Source organism: Diorhabda sublineata, chromosome 3, assembly GCF_026230105.1.
Source record: "Diorhabda sublineata isolate icDioSubl1.1 chromosome 3, icDioSubl1.1, whole genome shotgun sequence".
Lineage (NCBI taxonomy): Eukaryota > Metazoa > Arthropoda > Insecta > Coleoptera > Chrysomelidae > Diorhabda > Diorhabda sublineata.
The window spans coordinates 21,825,353-21,836,265 of NC_079476.1; the positions used below are offsets into that span (position 1 = coordinate 21,825,353).

The window sequence follows — 10,913 nt, forward strand, 5'->3', positions numbered from 1 at the left end:
CTTATATACACTATTATCATTGAGTATAAAGTCATTATCGTTAAAGAAAATAAGTTTTTATTATTGTTGTAAACCACCCTGTATAGTGGTAATATTAGATATAAGAATATCTTGTTACCTCGTCTCTTCAATCTATTTCAAATTTCTTCTACTCATAGATTATTTTATTTATATATCACTCATTAATTAAACCAATTAAAATATCACTTGCGAAGAATATTAAGTGTTAATTAATATTCAATCTAAAATTTTTGACAGTGTCATTTTAAATCAAATATAGTATTTCTGATAGTCCTATTTATATTTTACATAATAGCATGACTTTTTGTCCTCTTTGGTTCTATCTCGACCTTCTTTTAATAATGTTGGCACCTCGGAACTACTTGTGAAAAAATAGGTAAGGCGGATCCGTACCCTTTAATAGGTCTATGTGTCCTACCAGACCCACCATTGCCAGTCAAATTCTTATTCTGCCTGTAGGTAACAGTGGACTCTTACCAGTTTCTCATCCAGCCAGATACCAGTTTTGTATGTATTTTTCATGTAATAATAAATAGAATTTAAGTTGTAAATTCCAATTCACAAACTAAATTAAATTATTAATTCTAAATTTAAATTACGGACATTATTCAATTTTGTTTTAGTGAACTTAGCAGTGTCTAAATAGCCGTTTAACGTTTTCCTCAACTCCTGTATATATTGAAATATCGATTAATAATTTTATATTTACTCAAAAACTATTATTTTTAAATTTCATTTTGCTGAAAAATTGGAGTGAAACGCCTTTTAACGCTTTTATTAACATGAGCATGCACTGCATGGGTAAAAAATCAAAGACACTTATTGGACTTGGTTTTATTGAAAAATGTGTATAGTCGGCCGTTGGATGTTTTTCTACGTATTTCAAACAGTGTCCAAGAAAAACAATTATATTTTGAAATTATTATTATTAGAAGGCACTACATTAAATAGAATAAAAATGAATATTGGGAAAAATTAAGGTTGCATCCTTAGAGCTCCATCGAGTCTTATTACTTCCCCATTTAACATAGGATTTTCAATTATACTTTCAACCAGTTGTGCAAATTCATTTGGATTACCCAACCTTTGCGGAAAAGGAACAGATTTAGATAGAAACTGGACTACTTTATCTGGTAAAGCATCAAACAGGGGTGTTTTGAATAAACCTAAAAAAGGAAATATTCAACAAACAAAAACCAAATTAATGGTTGAAGAAATAATTTTACCTGGAGCAATAGTCACAACACGTATTCCCTGACTTGAAAAATCTCTTGCTAGGGGCAAAGTCATTCCAACAATTCCTCCTTTACTAGCCGCATAAGCTGCTTGACCCATTTGACCATCGAATGCTGCTATACTAGCTGTATTAACAATTACACCCCTGCAACCGTTATCGTCTGGTTCGTTTTCACCTATTAGTCCTACGGCTAACCTGATTACGTTAAAAGTTCCAATAGTATTCACCTAAAATTCCATTTCTATCTAAATAATTCTTCAATATGAAAAATTGTGTACATTAAAAGATTAATTATTCACACAATTATTAATGTAATCATCAGTGGCGGATTTACAGATTAGCCGCCTCTATTCACCTTTGAAATTCGATACCTTAGTTCAAAATTATGAAAACTAAGGTTTTATGTGAGCTCCTTGATTATTTGAGAGATTGTAGATTGCTTGGGATATTTGTCAGGGATATTAGGGGTATAGGATATAAAGAAAAATTAGTCAAAGTTAAAAATAAATAAGTTTTAAAAGTAGCTTAATTTCAATTGTAATATCAGGTTACTATTGCAATATTCTGAATATTCATCATCCTAGTAGTATATTTTATAAAGTCTTAAGCAATTGTTCATGAATGACGTTTAATTATTTAGTATACTGCATATAATACTACACTACTTGTTAAATTACTTTCCTCTCTGTGTGAACAATCAATTTTTTGTAATTCTGTAAATCGAAACAAAAAAATTTTAAGGAAAATTTGCTGCATCTTGAAAGCTGTCGCTACAGGCTACAGCCTACTCCAGCCTTTCGATGAATCCACCACTGGTAATCATTATTTAAAACTTATTCAACATATTAAAAAAATTAAGTTGATCCTATACTTAATTGAATTTTTTAAATTTGTTACATCTCTTAAATATACTTACACTTAAAACTTTAGTAAAGTCTTCTAAAGAATGAGGTAATTTTTTCTTAAAATTGTAAGTCTTAAAAGCTACACCAATACCAGCACAATTAATAACATTATTCAATTTTCCAAATTTGTCTTTAGCTGCTGTTAGGGCATTTTTAACATCATCTTCTGAAGTTACCTACAAAACAAACAAGCAATTTATTTTTTTTTTATAACAGAAACATATACAATAATTTACGTTTACTGGTGTGAATAGCACTTTATCTTCACCATAAGTACTTGCTATTTCTTTGCCTTTAGAAGCAGGTAAGTCACAAAGTACAACTCTAGAACCTTGCTGAACTAAACGTTCCACTGTCGCCTTCCCCAATCCAGATGCACCCCCAGTTACCAAACTAACTGCTCCCTTAAATAAATGACTATTATAACTAAAAATATGTTCATAATTTGCTGAATACTAACTCATCAATAATCTAATAAAATCATTTTTTAGGAACATCTTAGGTTCCAGATTTTAGTTACCGACACATTGGTTGCTTAGTAACAACCATTATGAAAATTGTACTAAGTACTTTGATAATCATATTAGTTTTAAAATCTAAATATTTCATATTTTTACTGTAATGAAAAGAATAAAATCCAAAACATTCATAAAACATTAAATTTTAGTTATTTTGTGTAAAAACAAAACTTAAAATATATAGTGTTCGACATAAACTTACCTTGATCATAGTAAACTTATATATGGTTTAACTTGTTTGTATGAAATACGAAATATACTTGTTTCCATTCAAGTTACTGGCTATTAATACGTCTGCTGATTACACTAGTTTGTTGAACGAAAGCATTGGCATAAAAGGTTTAAAGGTTATATTTGAATTATCATATTTACAAACCTAAAAAACGCTCATTAATATGAATGAGGTTAATGTAGATTAAATTTTTAGGAATGGCGCTTGTAGCGTATGATTACGACAGTGCCAGTGAAAATGAAGAAGAGGACTGCACGAATTCAGCTGATGTCAGTAAACGAAATTCTATAAAAATAAATACTTCAGAAGATTCTAAATTAGAGAAAAATGATACTGATATTTCGGATGAAGAAGTGGAACTAAACGTTGGGTATTTAAAATCCCATTCAAATATTGAAAATGATACAAAACAGAAAAGTTTGTTCTCTATTCTTCCCGAAACCAAAAAGATTATTCAAGAAGTTGTAGAGGATAAGATTGAAGACTTTATTCCAAAACCTGCGCCTATTTCTACGAAAAAGGAAAAACAAAAGGTAAAAATAACTATTCCATCATTATCACAGTTTGAAGATGATACCGAAGAACCTGAAGCAAAAAAAATCAAATCAACTGTTAAAAGTAGTGGACTGTTAGCTTTATTACCACCAGTCAAAGGAAGTGTTAAGACTAATACTAGTTTTATTCCTAAAGTAGTGGTTAATCAAACTAAACCAATGTCAAATTCAACCTCTAATACCTTGGTACCTAATGTTATTAGAAAGCAGGCGGAAAGTAAGAGAAACATTAAAACCAAAGTGATTAATGAAAAAAATAAGGTAGTTTTGAGTGATGCAGAGAGTGACGATGATTTAGATGTACCAGAAACATATGATGATGAGATGTGGGAAAAGATATGTGGGAGACCTAAAAATAAACCAATTATTAAAGAAATAGAAGAACCACAAACACAAGAGATAATTGATATAGCTCCAGAACCAGAAAAACCATATGAAGGTCTTGATAATCAAGCATTCAAACACTTAGTTGGAAAATCGCGAAGGCCTATAGGTAACATCAAATTAATTGATATAAACGAAGAAGAAATTTTACCTGATAAAGATATTTGGATGGCAAAGAGTCTTACAGATCCTGAATTAGCTCCAAAACCTGTAATAGAGAACCCGGTGGATCCAACTAGAAGAAAGAAGCACCATATTACGTATTTAGCTCAACAAGCTAAAGCTAATGAACAAGAACTGAAGAATCAATGGGCTATTAGTAAAAATAATAAATTTGCCAGTAGGGCTAAATATGGATTTTAAATGTGAAAATTAATTTGAATTACTTATTGTGCTAATAAATTTTTATCTACAACTATTTGTAATAAACGTTTTTACTGTTATCAGTGTTTTTTCAACAATAACTATTTTCATAAGTTTGGCAAGTACTTAGTTATTTTGAAAATAAATGCAGAAAAGCGTAATTATTAAGTAACAGAAATTTTCCAATAAGGGGTACTCACCCCTGGTATTGCATTATTATATTCTATATAAAACGTTAAAAATTTTATTGGGGACAACAAATTATGTTCTTGTTTCATTTACAGTTTTGGTTAGTTTAGGTTGCCCATTGAAATTTTATGCACTTACAATCAAAACTGAATATTAAATATCATTGATAATATGTTATCGAAATTAAATTTAATCTTAAGTTGATATTTCTCTCTCAAAGATGAAATTGTTTCATATAAGTCACGAACTCGTCCACTAACGTAAACAGTGAAGCAGGCCCTGTTCTATTATGTTGATAGAAATTAAAGTTTGGCGGATGCGCATAGTACAATTTCCAGAAGGACCATAGGCAATTTCTTCACATTGTTTTATAAACTTATTTTATGTTTTTATAGAATCTATTTCAAATAAAGCATTTTCAAATGTTCACGACAAATTAGATTTTTCGAACATTCTCATGATTAAAGTGTGTATAAACGATTCATCCTGATCACGGGATAGACAAGTAAATCAAAGGGTATATTTAAATAAATTATAGATGACGGCTGGTGCATTCCACTAAGCACTTACGATAATCACATTCACGAACTTTCCCGTTCTACTTAGTTCCGAGCGTTATAATGGTAAACCCAAATGGAATAGATTACGAGGTGTTTTGAGCTATGAGATTAATAATAATGAATTTCAAAACAAAAAACAAAGCGAAAGCTTTAAAAGATTATGTTATAATTCGTAAGATATTGAATTTTTTAGTGAAGTGGTTAACTGATTTACATTGAAGTAAAATCAAAATATCTTCTGTGGCGTTAGTAAAATATTTGGTGGTGCGTCACAAGAATGCTTCGAAAGTGCTTATAATATACCATACCATCAAATAATGAGATATATTCTTATGGTTGCAATCTGCGTTGCTTGAGTCTTGATTATTCCGTTAATTCTTTCAATGCTCACTTCGACCCACCTCTTGACAAGAGTCGTCGTGAACGTTACTCATAACGTTTTGAGTGACGTTCTCGCTGAGACCACAACGATCGTAGTCGCAATGTGGAACGCCCAAAAGAGTATTTCAGCCGCCGTGAACGCTTATTGAAATGCACCCACTGAAATTTGTTCCAATTGATTCTTATGTGCCAGGCTCATGGATGGGTTTCGTGGTGGTTCATCTATGGTTTCGTGCACAAAATGTTTAATAAATTAGAAAGAAATTATTGAGTGTACGTTGTTTATGTAAATATCTGACCATGTAATTAAGAAACTTGTCTCATTTAGAAATACTGTCTATATGTTATAAGAAATATTTGTAAGGATTTATTTATATTTTTCAATTCTGTTGTCTAATGGGATTTGTATATTCGGTTGTACAATATTTGTTTGGATTTGAATAATATAGAATATTTTCATTGCTCACGATGACGTGTTTAATATAAAAGATAATGACTGTATGAATACATTACCCTACAAGACTTCTGCTTTAAGTATCATTAATCAATTTTTTAGCAAGGACTCTTAAAAACAGTTTCTTGATTTTTTGGTGGATTATAGTAAATCAAAATATACTGTATAAGGTAGTTCTTTTTTATTAGTTTATACAGCAGGTACCGGTGGCAGATTTTGTCAAAAGCCAGGTTTATACCTTAGAAGGCAGCTTCAAAGGTGTATTGTAAATTAATCCAAACCAATAATCTAATGTATGCCTATTCATTTCAATTATTTCCATATGCAAATGAAATTTACAAAAAAATTAATACACAGAGACCGTTTTATTATTCAACAAAATTTCACAGTTTGTTAATATTTATAATTCATTATGCAAATATCTTTGTTACAAGCAGTACAGAAATAATTATCCTGTAGGTATAAGTAACAATTTAGTCAAGATACAGTGCAAAGGAAGTTGATAGAAGTCAAACTTACACCACATTGAACAGAAACTGACTCTCTTTTAACTCCAGATCATCGAAGGCTATATCCTCAATTTGCTCAAGAACATCAAAACTTGTGAAGCAACCTCCCCATGTTAATCTATCGACATCCTGGAGAGTAATATCTCTAATAAAAAATTATTGGAATATTATGTTATTATAGGAGATGTGTCACGAATTGGGCTGGCATTTATTTGAGGCTAGCGCAGAGGTAGTTTTAATTGAGAGTTCATCTCCCATCTGCTGGACACATAACAGATGGACTCCTGCTTATGGCTAGAGTGGTACAGAATTATTACCTAGAGGAAGTGGTAATTGCAACTATAACTTAGTCCACAAGAAGTCCTGATTGAACACTTGCAAGATGACAAGGATTGTAGGTTTATATTGTTACTGCCTTGACCTGGAAGCCTAAGTAACCTTTCATGAAAGTTTGAAAAGATATGGGATCAGAAAGATCAAGATACAATTAGAAACATGATGCACTGAGGATGTGAAATAGTAATCTAAGAAAGGAGAGGCAATACACAGGATTAAATAATGTATCATAATTGTTTACAAGATTCTAGCTATATAATAATCCTTTTGCCTCATTGGCATCCGTTTGAAAGTAATTATAAAGATTTCTTTCCATTTTTAGAATATGTTAATTTAGTGGCATGGTATGAATAAGAAAATATTCTTCAGTTAGAAATGTTCAAATAGAACTATTATGTCAATCAGTTCCAGAATATTCTTTCAAAAAAAAAACTGAAATTTATTAGGTACTTCTTAGGCATCCATAATTTTTTACATTAACTGACCAATGTAATCAGCTCTTTTCAGCTTTTTTCTCAAATTTGGCCACTGAACTATGAAATTATCGGCTAAATAAACTAAAATTTTACCAGTTAAAGATAATGTTTTTGTTCGACAAAAACTTTCGATAAAAACGATCTTGGTATCAGTAATAAAAAAAGATTTGAGCAGAAATCCTATAACACATATAGGAATACAAGTACCAGGGCCATTACACAATACAAGATCAGGCCTAATTTTTAATACAAGTGGAATGCTATAGAGTATTGAAAATATTGTTGTGAAAATTGAAGTAAAGTATGATTGCTGTACAACTCTGCTTCTCGGAATTTTTTTAATGAAATAATCCTTCTCCCTAAGTTGTGTAGATTTACTTGTTTCAAGTGATTCAACTTTTGTTAAACTAGTAGTGTCAGTTGTAGCAATAATATAGTATCTAGGAGAATACTTCCTGAAATCTAATGTAGATAATAAAGATATCATTTCAGTTGTGTGCCCCCCAGATCCAATACATATTATTGTTTTACAAGGTTCTATTCTCTTATTAGAAGCATATTTGCTGTGACCTGTTGTAATTTTGTGAATTAAAAAGAGTAGTCTTGCAATTACCAATATTATAAATAAGATGCAAAGTTCCACCTTAAGTTGTGCTAAAAAAGACATTAAAGATATAAAAAAAATAGATATTTTATATTTTGATTACTTACTCTCCATTTAGTACTGATTTAGTGAAAACATTTAAAAAATATTGTATTTAAATTAGATATACTTTTTTCTTTGCTAATAGGTTTATCAGCTATATAAACTGATCGTCAATGCTTTTAATAAATTATTCTTATCAGGAGAATACACTATTTCATTATACCAAAAACTGAAATCGTCTGTGTTTCTCTATTAGGGAAATTGCAAAAGAACTACAGCGTTAGTTCATTTTTTCATCCACCTATTTAAGCGATTTGTAACCAATGTGGAAAGTAGATGTATATAATCTTGTTACAACCCATCAAAAAACCGTCCTTGGTACGGTGACGATTCTGCACAATAGAGATTACGTGTTCCAACAAGGCTATTACCGTTATATGAATGATTCTGTTTTATGTTCGAACCGGCTTGACTATCGGTTGTGCCTTGGTTGATAGCAAGTACTGATACAAGAATAGTACATAACTGGAGATGGCGCAGATAATATAATTTAAACGATTCTAATAACCGTTCCGAGAACGGTCCAGATTAGCAGGTTGGAACAAACCTGTAATGTCATTATAACAATGATAAATATGTCATGTTTGTTTTAAACCTTGTTTATTAAAGTAACCAAGAATTTCTATATTACAGTTTATTCAAAAATGTAAAGTTTTAGTTTGTTTTCTTTGCTATCAATAATTTACAATTAAATTTCAAATATACAATCATGGGAGGTTATGTACCATTTGCGAGAATAACAACAATATTATTTAAGATGCTTTTAAGAGTCTGGGCATATTCTGGACTTGTTCTAGTATTTTGTTGTTTGATTTATTATATGTATGGAGGAATGTTTGCTGTTATATTATTATTTTTTGCCGTCACAGGTAAGGTAATTTCAATGAATTACACTGCTTCAACTATCTTGTTTTTTAAGGTATATTATATCATATTCAAGACAGTTTATTATATAATTCAGAATTGCCTACACATTCACGAGTCTATGTACCGATCCCATCTACATTTAATCTTCCTTACGAAAGTATTACAACAAATACTTCAGATGGGATACAAATTCATATGTATTTCATCTACCAACCAAAAGAAAAAGGGAAGAACTCACCAACAATATTATTTTTTCATGGAAATGCAGGAAACATAGGTCATCGTTTACAAAATTGTGTAGGCTTATACCATAATTTACATTGTAATATCTTATTAGTTGAATATAGGGGATATGGATTATCTGAAGGAGTACCATCAGAAGAAGGTCTTTACATTGATGCTAAAACAAGCCTTGATTATTTAATTAGTAGGAATGATATAAATCATTCACAAATTATAATTTTTGGAAGATCTTTGGGTAAGTTGAAATTTATATTAAGCTAATAAGTATTCAAAATATGAAGGAAAATAATGTTATTTATTTCCTTACTGAACAAACAATTTACATTACAATTACACTGTCTGATGTGCTTTAAGAATCCCAGCAGGAAAACCTAGTTCCTTAACCACTAAACTCTAGAGTGAGCTGTAAGAAATAGGCCCCTTAACTCTATTTAAACTATTCTTGCATTTAATAATGTCAATGCTTACGAATACATCTAACTTTATTATCTGATGTTTTTTAACCATTGTACATTATTTATATTTATTTCATGATTATGACTGGCAACATGCTTGGTTATTAAAATGAGCTATGTGCTCTTTAAACCATACATTAACAGATATCTTAGTCTGCCCAACATACTTCCTGTCATAATCACTATAGCTTATTTCATAGATACTACTCTTACCAGACAAACAGGATTGAAAGGAACCAGGACAAATTAAAGTCTTTAAAGTAGTCATTAAGAATTACCTTTTTTTACAGGTGGTGCTGTTGCTGTAGATTTAGCAACAAGAGAGGAATATTTAGGAAAAATTTGGTGTTTAATTGTAGAAAATACTTTCACAAGTATACCTGATATGGGAAAAGTTTTACTTGGATGGAGAATACTTCAGTATTTTCCATTATTTTTCTATAAGAATAAAGTAAGTTTCAGACTGCTGTATTCTATTATTGTGTTACATATTTTCATTTCCACGTTTATATCTATATTTTTATGTTCCAGTATTGTTTTATATAGTAGGTAGTGTTTTTTAGTTTATTTGTTTGCCTTGTTAGGCAATCAAATATTGGAAAAAATTAACTTCAATTATTAATGTAGATGGATTTATTCCTTTTTTTATTTCAGTTTTTATCATATCAAAAAGTGAAAAATCTTCGAATTCCAACTTTATTCATATCAGGAACAGCAGACTCTTTAGTCCCTCCCCGAATGATGGCAGAACTCCATAATAGATGCGGTAGCGCTAGGAAACAACTTCTTCAAGTACCTGCAGGTACCCACAACGAAACTTGGCTTCTACAAGGGTACTACCGATCCATGGCTGTGTTTTTACAAAGTTGTAGCTTGGACAATATTAATAATAGTAATTTTGATATTAAAGTAGCTAGTGATAAAAATAATAAAAGTGAGAGTGTATGGATTGATGTACAAACAGTTTGAATAGTTTGTAAATTATTCTAATATATGGTGAGGAGTTGTAAATCTCTATTAACGAATATTGGAGTTTGGGATAAATAAAAAGTTCTGTTTCTATTCTTACAACCTAATTTTATTTACAAGAATTAATTAAGTAGAACAGTGCTATCCAAAATTTATAATAGTATTAATAAATTTTAAGTTTTATAAATTGCAAGCTAGATTTTTGTTTATAACTCCATTTCTTCCTCTTTTCGTGTTGTTTTTATTATACCTTGTAAAAATTTCGAAAACATTTTTCCGTTGATAGAGATTTAGCAAAAATACCAATTGATATATAAAAGTTTGAATATTTTAATAATTTGATTAAAATTTTGTTAAATTTGCCAAAAAATATTCAATCTGTAAAAAAACACAATTTTGTGCACTATAGTTTTACTGAACTTTTTGCATATGTGTTCTACTATTTTTTAGCATATTTTATAATTTTTTCTTTTAAATAAATGGATTTTAACAAATGCTTTTTTTACTACAATTGCTTATAATTACAACAAAAAACAATAAGTTTAATAAGTAAA

At 30.0% G+C, this 10,913-nt stretch overlaps 4 protein-coding genes across 5 annotated transcripts; 2 read left to right on the forward strand and 2 right to left on the reverse strand.

The window, feature by feature from the left end:
- Positions 1-839: 839 nt before the first annotated feature.
- Positions 840-3,113, reverse strand: LOC130441070 (3-hydroxyacyl-CoA dehydrogenase type-2). The gene is made up of 5 exons (XM_056774589.1): positions 2,884-3,113; positions 2,400-2,567; positions 2,175-2,339; positions 1,248-1,485; positions 840-1,187 (listed from the first exon to the last, which is right to left on the reverse strand). Exons 1-5 carry the CDS (start codon positions 2,890-2,892, stop codon positions 997-999), a joined length of 771 nt encoding a protein of 256 aa, XP_056630567.1. The 5' UTR covers positions 2,893-3,113; the 3' UTR covers positions 840-996.
- On the forward strand, positions 2,711-4,294 carry LOC130441068 (uncharacterized). 2 transcript variants are annotated; one of them, XM_056774587.1, is made up of 2 exons: positions 2,711-3,020; positions 3,109-4,294. In XM_056774587.1, exons 1-2 carry the CDS (start codon positions 2,924-2,926, stop codon positions 4,212-4,214), a joined length of 1,203 nt encoding a protein of 400 aa, XP_056630565.1. In that variant the 5' UTR covers positions 2,711-2,923; the 3' UTR covers positions 4,215-4,294. The 2 variants fall into 2 exon arrangements, with proteins under 2 accessions (XP_056630565.1, XP_056630566.1); XM_056774588.1 differs by having other exon boundaries at positions 2,909-3,028.
- A 1,670-nt stretch (positions 4,295-5,964) lies between these two features.
- Positions 5,965-8,263, reverse strand: LOC130441072 (UDP-N-acetylglucosamine transferase subunit ALG14 homolog). Its single transcript, XM_056774591.1, has 2 exons — positions 7,831-8,263; positions 5,965-7,773 (listed from the first exon to the last, which is right to left on the reverse strand). The coding sequence occupies exons 1-2, from the start codon at positions 7,835-7,837 to the stop codon at positions 7,115-7,117; spliced, it is 666 nt and encodes a 221-aa protein (XP_056630569.1). The 5' UTR covers positions 7,838-8,263; the 3' UTR covers positions 5,965-7,114.
- LOC130441071 (protein ABHD13) lies at positions 8,192-10,853 on the forward strand. Its single transcript, XM_056774590.1, has 4 exons — positions 8,192-8,694; positions 8,745-9,170; positions 9,681-9,841; positions 10,045-10,853. Exons 1-4 carry the CDS (start codon positions 8,535-8,537, stop codon positions 10,357-10,359), a joined length of 1,062 nt encoding a protein of 353 aa, XP_056630568.1. The 5' UTR covers positions 8,192-8,534; the 3' UTR covers positions 10,360-10,853.
- Positions 10,854-10,913: the final 60 nt, after the last annotated feature.

Coding starts and splice junctions, on each gene's coding strand:
- LOC130441070 (XM_056774589.1), bottom strand. Junction 2,340..2,399: donor TGCTATTCACACCAGTAAAC/GTAAATTATTGT, acceptor TTTGTTTTGTAG/GTAACTTCAGAAGATGATGT. Junction 1,486..2,174: donor ACTTTACTAAAGTTTTAAGT/GTAAGTATATTT, acceptor ATGGAATTTTAG/GTGAATACTATTGGAACTTT.
- LOC130441068 (XM_056774587.1), top strand. CDS start 2,924: ATGAAATACGAAATATACTTGTTTCCATTCAAGTTACTGGCTATTAAT. Junction 3,021..3,108: donor CGAAAGCATTGGCATAAAAG/GTTTAAAGGTTA, acceptor TTAAATTTTTAG/GAATGGCGCTTGTAGCGTAT.
- LOC130441071 (XM_056774590.1), top strand. CDS start 8,535: ATGGGAGGTTATGTACCATTTGCGAGAATAACAACAATATTATTTAAG. Junction 9,171..9,680: donor AATTTTTGGAAGATCTTTGG/GTAAGTTGAAAT, acceptor CTTTTTTTACAG/GTGGTGCTGTTGCTGTAGAT. Junction 9,842..10,044: donor TATTTTTCTATAAGAATAAA/GTAAGTTTCAGA, acceptor TTTTTATTTCAG/TTTTTATCATATCAAAAAGT.